The 13,108-nt window shown below is 38.0% G+C and overlaps 1 protein-coding gene across 1 annotated transcript in view; it reads left to right on the plus strand.

Moving 5' to 3' along the window:
- The window catches only part of LOC139732389 (bromodomain adjacent to zinc finger domain protein 1A-like), a 44,522-nt gene extending 41,722 nt beyond the window's left edge, over window positions 1-2,800 (plus strand). The window contains 1 exon segment of the mRNA XM_071643254.1: window positions 1,317-2,800. Within this exon segment, the coding sequence (XP_071499355.1) occupies window positions 1,317-1,613 (297 nt within the window). The 3' untranslated portion in view covers window positions 1,614-2,800.
- Window positions 2,801-13,108: the final 10,308 nt, after the last annotated feature.

Genomic DNA, 13,108 nt, shown 5'->3' on the forward strand with positions numbered 1-13,108 from the left:
TCACTGGTAGTCAAATTTGTGTTTTACAGATTATGAAATCAGTAGGTATAGTATTGCACTAATATTATACGTACGGTGTGTACAGTTCTGGTCGAGGTGAGAATTTAGCTTGTAACGTTTTGCGAGATATTCAGAAACCACTCTATGAGATGTCAAAGAGCATGCAATTCTAAGGGGTATCAAAAGTTTCTTTGATGAAAATCGGTTTTGAAGTGGCCGAGAAATCCAAAAACATGGTGAAACAAAGAGATCCTCATAAAGTAGTGGCCTGTCACCTTTTATTATTATCACTTTTTTGGATATCTCAGCCATTTGAAAACCAATTTTCATCAAATAAACGTTGAATCCTTCTTAAAAGCACATGCTCTTTCATATTTCATTCAGGTTTCTCATTATGTCACTTTGGAATGTAAAAAACATGAATCTCCACCTCAACCAGTACTGTACAGCCCTTTTAAGCTCCTCAAAAATCGCAGGAGAGTGCTTTTAAGGAGCTTAAATGAAAGAAATAAAGAATCATTACCTTTGTAATCCTGGGTCTTCGACTTGAGCTATTCTTTCCCTGTTCATCCCAAGACCCCAGACTGTTCATGACCTCCAAGAATGCGCCAGTACGCGCGGTTTCTTCTGTTGAATGGTCTCTCTCTCTCCACCCCTTCCCATTCCCCAGTCTGGCACCTTGGCATCGTGAGATTTTTCTTTTTTCTGGGTGAACTTGGTGTTCACTCTTTATCTGAATCATGCACTGTGTTCAAAAGTTACACATTTATGATGTAGATCATGCATAGCAAGTCACGACTCGACTCACCTGCTGGCAGCTTACCGCGAGCAGAAAACGGCAGACAGTTTCTTCTGTTGCTGCTACTTTTACTGCCGAAATACTGGCTTTGTCATCACACATTATTCGGTGAGACACACGTTGGAAGTTGTTGTGTATTGGAATATAAATGGACTTTCTTCTATATAAACGTTGGTGTTTCATTGAGTAAGTGTTCGACAGTATTTGAAATCATGACATCGCTAGACAGTTGTTAGTTTTAGGCTTGCGTATGCGGGATTTCATGGGTTTGTTAGAGTGAAACTGGGGAAAAAGGTGGCTTCGAAATTATTACTTGCCCGATTCGGGCAAGCATTTTGTACTTTTGTTCCTAAACGCTTGCCCGACTTTGATTTGCACTTGCCCCGGGCAATTGGGCAAGCGCTTATGTCGCACCCTGCATTATGTTTTTACTGAAAGTTGTAAAGACTAATTGTTAGGTCAGATTGATGACTCTTTGAACTGTCCACTGACTCTGGTGTTCTTTCCCTCGCCCCAGGCACCAGACTATTATCGCATCATCAAGCGTCCCATGGACTTTGCAGCCATGCAGACCAAGGTGAATGATTTCCAGTACTCAACCCCAGCAGAGTTCATAAGTGATGCTCGTCTCATCTTCACCAACTGTCAGCAGTACAACAGGCGCACCAGCATGGAGTACAAGGCAGGCCTCAAGATGTCTGCATTCCTGGAGAAGAGACTGAAAGAGCTGGACATAGAGCCGGTGTCCAGCCCTCCAGCTGGCCGTCAGGACCAGAACACACCCACATCCAGGAAGAGATCTAGGCAGCGATAAGAATAAGTCCTGCACTCCTTCTCAGGTTTCTACGGGAATACAATGGGGAATTAGTTTGACACAATAAGTGCGGTGTATTTTTTTACTCCTACATGTGTGTTAACAGTTGTATGTAATATTGCAGGTTTGATTTATATCTGAAGTGTCATTTCTCTTTTTTTTTCCTTCTTTTTTTCCTTCTGTTTTGTAATTTATGTTATATTGTGCTAGTAAAGAGGAAGACAAATACATTTGTTGGTTTAAAAAGCCTATGCCCTTATGAATGATCTGCTGGTTAAATGGAGCTTGAAGTTATATCATAGTAGTGTGTCTGTTCATTTTAATATTTTTGAAATGCTCTTTTCTTTTTGATTGGAAAGAATAGACAAGGCAGTTCCAATTTGAAGACCATGTAGATACACACCTATCTGGTGAGATGGTCGGCAATAGATTTTCTGAGTTTTCAAGCATCTTCTCAACTTCCCTTGTGTTTGCATGCATTTGAAGTGTGTTGAGCGTGTGTGCTTCACATAGGTTATGATAAACATCTTTCTATGGACAGTGGTTGTATTTACAGCTTACTTACACAGTGCTGCATGTTGTGTCTTCACCGTTTTGCTTGCCAAGTGGGCCAGTGAATGAGAGCTACACTGGCCAACATGCCAAATTTCCTAGTCAAAATGGCCTGCATTGTGACTGGAGCAGCCTCAACCAGGTTTGTTTGCTCATTTGTGCTCATGTCAGTGCAATTTGGAAGGGAACAGGAAAACTACTGAGGATGCAAAAAAATTTTCTGTAGAATGCAGGCATAAAATGAAAGCATCAGGGAATGAATCAGTCTACTAGGATGACTAGGAAGAGTGAATTCTGGCAAGTCTGCTCAGTCCAAGCCGATGATGAATGGCTTTGCAGCATTCTGCCAAAGTTAGGAAAATTTGCAAACATTCAGTAAAATATTATGCTCAGCGTTTGTAATGCAGTAGCGTTTATTTGCACCCCATGGGAAACAGACACAATCTGGATTGTGTGGATTTCTGTGTGTTTGTATTTTGTGAACAGCCTGTCTGTACACCGTTGGTGACAAAACAAAAAACAAACAAACAAAACAAAACAAAAGAACTTGCCTATTTGAAATCTCAGCAGATTCATCTGTTTCAAATTACTGGTATGATATATCTGCCCTTTGAAATGTACAGCCAGGGGGGGGGGGGGGGGGGGAATCAGTGATATTATGAAATTTTGTTTAGCATGCTAGAATGAAGCATTAATTTACAAATATACCAGGCTTTAGATGTTCTGGTTGAAACTATGTGCATATTAAAGGTGATTTCACTAGTACTGTTACACAGCCCAGAAGAAAATAGTGCTACTGAAGTCACCAAAGGCACATACTGTAAAACATGATATATTCGTGGCATGAATTTTTCGCGAATTGGAGCCGACGGCCTTTTTTGCGGCATGAAATTTTCGCGAACTGCCACTGGCATTCAATGCATATAGTGTAGACAAGAACTTTCGCGTGCATTTTAATTTCGCGAATCTTGGCGCTCGCGAAATTCGCGAAATTAAAATGCATGCGAAAATTCCTCGTTTTACAGTAGTTTAAAAGTGCATGGTCCCGTTGTTTTAGTCAAATGCGTACGCGGGCGCATGGCGCAAGTTTCCTATAGAGACCTACACTATGGACTCCTCTTTGGCGCTTACGCTTTGGCCCACTTCCCCGAGTCTGAAGAAGTCCGATTCACTGAAGTCAGTGGTAGGATCACAGTTCGCTCATGATTCGGCTGAGGGGGATGACAGCTTTAGCAAACTTCTTTTGCGATGTCATAATAACAAGCACATGCACACACCCTGGCATTACTACAAACTGCGCGATGCACAGAGAAGACAACGAAGGCAACGTTACTTAGCAACAGCTACGCCCTTTACTCTTGATGACAGCTCAACTTCGGTAATCTTCGTATCAATGCTAACGGTGATCGGCAGTATCATCAACAGCGCCCTCTACACTACCGGGACTATGCCCCTTTAACCAGAACCTCGAACTATGGCCTGGTATATTTGTTTATACCTCTCCCAATGAATTTTAACCCTAAAAAGGCCCGGGGGGGGGGGGGGGGGGGGGGGGGTTGAATCAAACCCCCCCCTCGACATTTTTCATGACTATTCCGCTGTACGAACTTTTTTTGACCGCGCCGTCCACTGACTTTTTACCTTCAAGTCTCACACATTTTTTGACACCATTTTCGCGAAAATAGCGCAGACCATTACGACGCTGCACGACCTTTTGTACATGCCTGTAAGGCCGAAAATGGCTCAAAAATGTGATTTTGTGTACAAGTTTATGCAAATTGAGTTTTCTCACCTTATTCATAAAGATATATTTTCACTTTCATAGGCATTATGCTTAAAAAAGGTTCTGTCATAAATTTTTCGGAAAAAAATGATAGAACAAAAGGTCAAAAAACAAAGAAATACATAAGAAATTCATGAAACAATAAAATACGTAAGAAATTAAGTTTGATACCAGATTTTTTTGAAGTATATTGTTATGAATGCTACAAAGAATGTTATCACCAAAACTCAAGATTCTAGGAGCTTTACTTTCTGATTTAGAGCAAAATGTATGATTTTATGCATATATTAGCATAATTGATTAATATAATGGAAATTTCCATTTCTTTTTGTATAGTGTGGTAGATTATGCCACAGGTATAATGCATGTGCCAATTTTCATGGTGATCGCTCGATTGACGGCCGAGATCTCGGGGGGGGGGGGGGGGGGGGGGGGGGTTTGAATCAACCCCCCTCGGCTACAGAACTCCCCAAAAAGCCTGGCTGGTTAGGGTTAAAGATAATATAAAGTTTTGGTACCTCAGAAGTTTCCCTAAATTTCCTTGTCTTAGTTTGTGTTTCAGGTTAAAGTACCTGTCATATAACTAACACTGTGAGACTTACTAGCCCCAAAGTGCTCTCATGTCTCAGTAATCATGCAATAATGGTTTCGTACCAGAGCCGCCGCCGTACAGCGGCGAGGTAGTACACGTATTGTACGAAACCATTACACTACGTGATAACTGCGACCAGCAGCGTGCAGCCCCATACGCATAGCTAACTGCGACCAGCAGCCCCATACGCATAGCGTAATGGGGCTTCGCATTGTAGCATTCAGGATCATGACAGATTTAGTATCGCGGATAAATATCAACTTAAAATCCAAAAATTTCTTCAATTTGAAGACTTACCAATTAAGTTGAAGTATTGAAAACAGGCTTCGGGCAACGTTTGGTTCTACCAATAGTCCCTTTCTGTTCGAATTGATGACTGAATGTGACTCGGTCGAGGGGACCTTGGGAGAGCTACATACACTGAATACTACGGCCAGCGCATGCGCACACAAACATCTTATCCGTTCATGGATTTGAAATTTGTGCGCATGTGATGTGTGCGCATGCGCTGGCCGTAGTATTCAGTGTATGTAGCTCTCCCAAGGTCCTCTCGACCGAGTCACATTCAGTCATCAATTTGAACAGAAAGGGACTATTGGCAGAACCAACGTTGCCCGAAGCCTGTTTTTAATACATCAACTTAATTGGTAAGTCTTCAAATTGAAGAAATTTTTGGATTTTAAGTTGATATTTACCCGGGATACTAAATCTGTCATGATCCTGGATGCTACAATGCGAAGCCCCATTACGCTACAATGTATGCGTATGGGGCTGCTGGTCGCAGTTAATTGCATGATTACTAAGACATGAGAGCACTTTGGGGCGAGTAAGTCTCACAGTGTTAGTTGTATGAAAGGTGCTTTAACCTGAAATACAAACTAAGACAAGGAAATTCAGGGAAACTTGTGAGGTACCAAAACTTTATATTATCTTTAAGAGTAACAGCAATGTAAAGTGGGTGCTTGACTGAGCTAAAGTTATCCCTTTTTTTCACGCACAAAATTACAATGGGAAAGTGTATGCATCAACTGTGCAATCCCCTTTATCTCGCAAAGTGTAGATGCAGCGCATTTCTTGGTAGCAAATTGTACTGTGACTTGATGTTTCATGCACTAAAATACATGATTGTGACAAGAGTGGTGTGCGTGCACCATGACGGCGTGGTAGTTTTTTTTTTACTGTTTTCCTAGGGAAATAGTTGGACTAGGATTTTTATGGTGAAAATATGTTATGTCACTTTCAATGCCCTTGACCATTCAGAGCACACGAAATTATTTGTAAGGGACATGATATTTAATTTATCCCTTCAATAAATAAATGATTTATATGAAAAGAAAAAGATGATAATATGCCCCCCCCCCCAAAAAAAAAAGAAAAAAAAAAGAATCAGAATAAGATATAACAGATGTCGACATAGTATAATTTTCTGTATTTATAAAAGCGTCACTCCTGATTATTGGGTGTTTTTTTTTTTTTCTTCTTCTTTTTGAGCTTGTATTGCATCATGATATATGACTTCCATAGTTAGGAGAACTGCTACTGATGTAGCTTTAAATACCATACATGATATCAAAATGGCAAGGATATGGTGACTGAGAAATCAGACTTGTGCGCAACCACTGCAGTAACAATACACCTTTGGAATTGTTCAAACATAGTGCAAAGGTGTACTTTGACATTGCACTTTACCAAGGAGCTTTTAGAGTCAAAGGTCTTGGGTGAAAAAGTCACAGCAGTTGTTCCTTTGATGTATGATGTCAGACAAATATCTCAGGGGCATACAGTGACCATTTATACTCTGTGACTCATACTGGTTGGATTGATGGGTAGTTGGGATTGACATATAAATATATTTTTTAAAATCATTCTTTTGCCTGTTTTCATTGTAAAATGGAGGTAAAATGCCACACTACCAGTTATGTTAACTGACGTGGACACACCAGGAGCAAGATGGCTGTGTTTGGTTAGTGTAGCTTGCTCTGCGAGATTTTTGTTGTGACCTTTTACAAACAAAATAGTGAGCGTCCTATTCCAGGCTCTTCAGGTGTCTGTAAATCAAAAAGAAAAAAAAAAGTCCTCATCACTATATTGGGACATATTCATGTCTTCTTTCAAATAAAATCTGTGTGCTTTATAGTGGAGCTCACAACAAAATTTGAATGACCATTTACATGCATGAATCACTGTGAACATTAGTGAAACTTCAAATTAAATTATTGTTATTGGTGACTTTTGGTGATGGTAGTCTTACAGTTCTGTAATTGTGATTCAGAGTTAAGTTACAGAAAGTGATTGTGTTTCAGAAAGGTAATGATTCAAATGCTTGCAGCATGTTAGTTCACAAAGAGTCACTGCGATACACATGCTTGATTATTAAAGTCTTATGTGTTTGAAGATGTTTTCACATGTTCAGTACTATGTCAGAAGGGATTCTAATTTTTCTGCACAATTTCCAGGTGACAGCTTATTGGCCATTGTAGATGCCTATTTGGTTCATAATTTTTTGTACCACCATAAAAAGAACGCACCTTGTTTTTTCAAGTGATAAGCCTCTACTTTTTATGGTTACTGTATGTGTAGCAAGAAAAATATTGTGCAAATGGAGGCTTGAATTTTGAAAGTGTTTGAATTCATGATAAGATTTTTAAAAAATAATAAATTGTTGGGTCAGCTAGTAAAATTAGTATTATCCCTATTCAGGAGAAAAGTTTCCCATTTCCAACCTTGGAGAATATACATTGCATTTTTGCTGTGGGAGGCAATATTTTCGCAAATTGTTCATAAAATCCTCAAAAAAGAAAACACTAAGAAGCTTTTTACAACGCTCAATGATTCATGCTTCAAGCATATCTACATCTTGTACTTGCTCATTGCTGTTTTCCTGGGAAAGATACAAAAGAATGGAAATATTGCATGTATTAGATAACATCGTCTTACATTTCTGTGTTTTTGTTACAATTGGCTTGTCTACCTCTGGCAAATTGAATCTTATTTGCTGTCAGTGCCAGGTGACTTTGTAGTCATGACTATTACTATTAAAGAAGTTTCATAACTTGACATTGATAGTCAGTTGCATTACCCTGGCACCAGCAAGGAACATTCTAAAGAGAGAGAAAGAGAGGAACAGAGGAATCCCTTGTCATGTTGTGTGTTGCAGTCACACAAAAAGTGAAAATGAGGCTCATCAACTCAGAACTTTGAGTGGTTGGAGATGCAGATGCCACCCTTTGTCATGCTAATTTGCTCTATAGTTTGTCCTAAGTGATTCATGATTATGCAGAATTGTATTTAGATAATGTCCTTTTTGTTTTGTTATTCCCTTTTCATTTTCATCTATGGTTGTCAGTGGTGTATATAAATCTTTCATGCTAGCTTCAGTTGTGATGGTTCCGTAACTTTTTGTGTTTGTTCCGTAAAGATAAAGAAAAAGAAAGATATCTTGTGGTTGTACCATGATGAACACATCTGAAGGAATACATCTGAAGATGTAAATGTTGTTTTAAACATTTGTAATGTAGATAAAACTTGTCCCTGGATTGTGTTCAGTGCACTTGATATCTTACCTTTTTCTATCCTTCAGTTTTCCTCTAGAAATTCACACAAATAGATAAGGATTGAACGCTGTAAAACGTAACATATTTTGTCCTCATTTTGTACGGCATGTACAGATGTGTAAATAGTTGTTTGCAATGTTTTTTGTATTCCAGCGTGACTTTAGATAACATTTAATGTATGTGTACTTCCATTCCAAGAAATCTTGTAACCTTTGTTTTCTGTTTAGATAGGGTTAAAGATGAGTTCCTTTTAATCTGTGAGGGGAACAAAATTAATTTGTCCACACGAGAAAACAGCACGAATTGTCTTTAGTCATTTATTCTATTGCACATCAATACTACAGTTGATCTAGCTTTATTTCACAATTGAAAAGAAAATTGAAATCCATAGACTAAGCCTTATACTGATCTAATTTATGACCTGTATATACATCCATCAATTTACTTCACTTATTTATAGTGTAGAGACATTCAGCGTCTTCTCTTGATTTATTCAAAGAAAGGAAAATTGTTGTACTGTTGCATGTGTGGCTTCACACCTTCAGAACCGCAGAGTCTGTACAGGATGTATGAATAGTAATAAAATTTGGTTGAGGACCAGATCAAGTGGTGGTTTTGTTCTACTATGGTGTTGCACTGATTTTTTTTTTTTTTTTTTTTTTTTTTCATTGTAGAGAGATTCGGTGAGTGAATAAAGCAGGGTGGTATCCAAGGCAGCATTGCAGTATTGACTGTCTTTGGAATTCAAGCGCAACCATAAAAATATCCTAGTTTGCAATTTTTTCCCTTAAATGGACTCACTGAATTTTGGACTGAATGGACTATTGCAATTGCTTTTCCACAAGCTTTTCATAATTTTTCCTTCTTTAAACCAAAGATTAGATTTTGATCAAACTGGGCAGGAGTCATTGGCAGCACAGGATATGATGTTTTTCAGATGGTACAATTGGCCCCTATGAAGGACCGGGAGCAGGGCCCTTGGCCAAAACAGTGTATCTAATTATATTTCAGCCTTGTTGTATGCAGTAAACCCTACATGAATGGACATACATACGACCTGAGAAAATCAACTCGCACGTTACAAATGCACAAAGTGAGTTAGCGGTGTTTTCAGTCACCCTTAGTTGTTGAATACATAGTTACAGGATGCTCTGACATTGCCTACCAATGTTGTAAAAAGTTTTTTGAACTTCTCTCTATTTACTCTGTGACGAAGACCTTTGGAATGAAGAGAAAGGATAGCAAGTAAATTATCAGACAGAAACATGTAAAGGGCTATGTGGACATCCTCTCCTAATGCACTGTACCTTTGGTCATACCAATGTATGACACCAATGTGTTTCTGTTTTATAATACATGTACCCGTAGATGTGAAAACTGGAGAAACAAGAAGACACTAACCTGTGAGTTTATTGTCTGAATCGGATCCACAGCGGCATCAAAATAGATGTGCTGCATTTCCCATGTGTTCAGGGAAGATGGATTAACAGTGCGAAGGCCAGAGAAAATTTTGGAGCATTTTGTAATTTCAGAACAGTCAAAAGCAGATGACAACACAGCACAAGGCAAGGAGGATGAGGCACACACACAAACATACAGGCTTTGACACAACCAAACACATACTTCCAGTCTGCCAGCATAAATATTGATTTGCAGAGAATTGAACCACATTGCAGATGATGGAGCATTCTTGTCATGTCTTTCATTGAAATTATCAAAGCAAAAAGTGCCTGTCATTCTGTACTCCAAATGAGACAACATGGGGATTCCCCATTTGGGACCTAAAAAAATTATGTCAACAGATGCAGTTATCAAAATGTAAATATCATCTTACACAAGGAAGTTCTTTAAAAATAGGCAAAATATTGAGGCTTACTGAGTAGTCTATCGAGTTTATCGATGCCTGGCAGAAATCATTCTGAAGGAAAGGTCAAGGAACCAAAGGTTATCAAACTTGGCATTAGTGCCCATATGATCAGAATCCAGAAGCAGTGCCTCAAAGCATTTACATGTATGGTTGTATATACATCTCACGATGTGGTAGTGTACCCAGGAGTGCACATGGGTGGTATGTCGGTGACCTGCTGAGTGAATAACCCACATTATATTACACCTAAATAAATCCTTGTCATTTGATTGGTTGTTTGATATTGATTTGTCCCATTTTACTATTATGTCATTATTCATACCATTGTGGCTGCATTAACCGTACAATCTTGGATTAATGCAATTTGCTCCATTGCATGCACACTGAGAGCCCGGCACACTACGTACGTAAAACACGTTTGCAGTGAGCATGCGATCAAGCATATTAATAGCATACTGGCGCTCGTAGAGCACTCTCTCGATCTCAAATCTCGCACATTCTCTCATTTCTGAATTCATAAAACATCACATGACAAGGATTTAGGTGTTATATAAAATAAATAATAAATGTTTCATTCGTGCAATGGATAGAATATTTAATTTGGTTAAAAATGGAATTAGTGATCTGCTGTGCCTCGAATGGATCATTTCATCTTTCACCTCATGAACTATTCTGTCCATTGCACTTCATAAACATTCTTATTCGTATATTATGCACAGCAGGTTTCGTGAATGGTTTCAGTGTCAAAGTTTGTGATACATGAAATTTTGTCAACATAATGAGGTATCACTCCATGTTAACCATTTCAACCCTTTACTGCTCCTAGTCAGCAAGCTCTGACCTACAACAGAAGGGTCAATGGAAGACACTGCTCATAGCTAATGTTACAATAGCCTACATCAAGATTCATTGCCAACCTTGGGTTTTTATTATTTATTTTTTATTTTTTAATCTTTTTATTTTTTGAGGGGGAGTGGGTTTCTAAATGCAAATGGCCTCTCTATTCAACCATGCATTGGCAAGAATTTAATGATGTGTTGTTTAGGTGACATGGTTTAAGAAGCCTACAGAAACTTGGATTGTAAAAGAAAAGGTAAAACGTACTATTTGTAAACGATGACATTTGCACATGGCACATATCCTTTATGAGGAACTGAGGAATGTTTTCTTGACATGCACAGTTTTTGTATCTCCTTTTCTTTTAACAAAAAATGAATCAGTCACTCCACATACACACACAAATTATGCTTAATTGCTTAAATGCTTAAAATGCTAAAATTATGCTTAATTACAAATTCATCAGAACAAATGTCTCTATTGCTCTCATTAACAGAAACAGAAATGGGGAGACAAATATGACAGAAGCTCACTCTTATTATGTTTGTGTCTGAAATGATTTATTTTATCAGTTATTGATAGAAAAAAATGTGCACACCAGCAGTTATAATATAAAGTAATAATAGTGATAACTAGATTGTACAAATCTCTGTCATAAAAGGGCTGTACAAGGGGAATAACACAAATTGGAATACTGCTGCTTGTCTATAAATGGCACAGTCATATGGTCAATGGTGTAAGGAATATATCTTTTCTCCTAATTATGTTACACTAGTTTAGTGATGAAATACAACACCCCAAAGTCTCCACATCAGTTTATAAAATAGCCTTCATCTCTCGTAAAAATATACACGTCATCATGCAGTAATGCAGTGGATGACACACTGATAAAATGTTACAAAATGCATAAAAGGAGTGGTATTGAGCAATCAGTATACATACATATAAAAGATTAACTCTGGCTGAATAAAATTGTATGAATGTGTGAGGGAATACAATGGAAGAGGAATACGCTTCACACAAAAAAGGAAAAAAAAAAAAAAACAAAAAACAAACAAACCAGGATTTAAGATATGAATGAGTGAATGAAAACTTAGCATTTCTAAATATAAATTAAAACTGAACAATTAGCACTAAACTTCAATGACTTCTTGTAGATATTGTAGCAATTGAGAAATTAAAATTATTGCAATCTCTCTCTGAGCTTTGGTTGATCCAGAAAGGGGGGATTTTCTTACTAATACTCTTTTTTTTTTCAAAACAAAAGTAATTAAGATTTGGTTTGCACACTTACATGCACAATGGCATTTCCTTCTGACTTTACTGCACTCCCTTAAATTGACTCGATCATTTCATTCAAATTTGAGATTCAAAATGATTGATATAAAACTTGCATGAATAAATCAGTGTCAGAGCTTACATAGGCTGAAAATGTGTAAAAAAACAAGCATTTGAGGTGTAAGCCTTCAGATTTCAGAAAGAAAAACACACAAAAAATTAAACTGCGAAAGGGCACTGTGAGTGATTCACAGAAAAACAAGAAAAATCATATAAACATGAAAAGCAACATTCCCAGACCCCCAATGCAATTGAGCACACGTGCGAGTACATACACAGGAATTAAAGAGTGAACCATTGCTGCTCTGCATGTAACACAAAGGCAATACCTGTGCATTATGTAAAGCTATGAGGCCAACCCACTGTTAGCCTCATAACTTTTAGTTTCAATGAAGCTGTGGAAAATGAAATTTCATATCTGAGTATAGGATCCCTACCATACCAATTTCAGGTGGCGATGGAGAAACACTAAACATGGCAAACAGAGCCATGAAAAGAGAGCCAACACATTTAATCCACAAAGCTCCTATATAAACCTGGAACCTTGTATTTAGTAAGAATGTCAAGAATGTGAATGTGACAATTTTTGGATTTGGTGCATTACAAAGTGACTGCCCAGCTTGAAATGATCTCCCTTCGGAATGAAGTCAGTGTGCAGGTTTGATGGCTGTGTTTAAAAGCGTGCTTAGCACCACAAAATCACAGTGAAAAGGTGCTATGCATAAAAACCAACGCTCATCATCATCACCAATAACAAGATGAGGTGTGTTTGAAACAAACCATCTCACTGAGTTGTCTGAAATATTTCATTGTGGCATTAAAAAAAAAAGCTGGAGCAATCAGAGAAATCTTCAGCTGGAAAAGTAGCACTTGCACTTTATAAAGAGCTTCAGTTATGTAATATAACATAACCACCCCCCCCCCCCCTTAAAAAATAAAAAAAAAGAAAGCAATGAGGAAAACAAAATAAAA

Source organism: Diadema antillarum, unplaced genomic scaffold (assembly GCF_040938485.1).
Source record: "Diadema antillarum isolate AM-2024a unplaced genomic scaffold, OU_Dant_1.0 seq00000418_RagTag, whole genome shotgun sequence".
Taxonomy (NCBI): Eukaryota; Metazoa; Echinodermata; class Echinoidea; order Diadematoida; family Diadematidae; genus Diadema; species Diadema antillarum.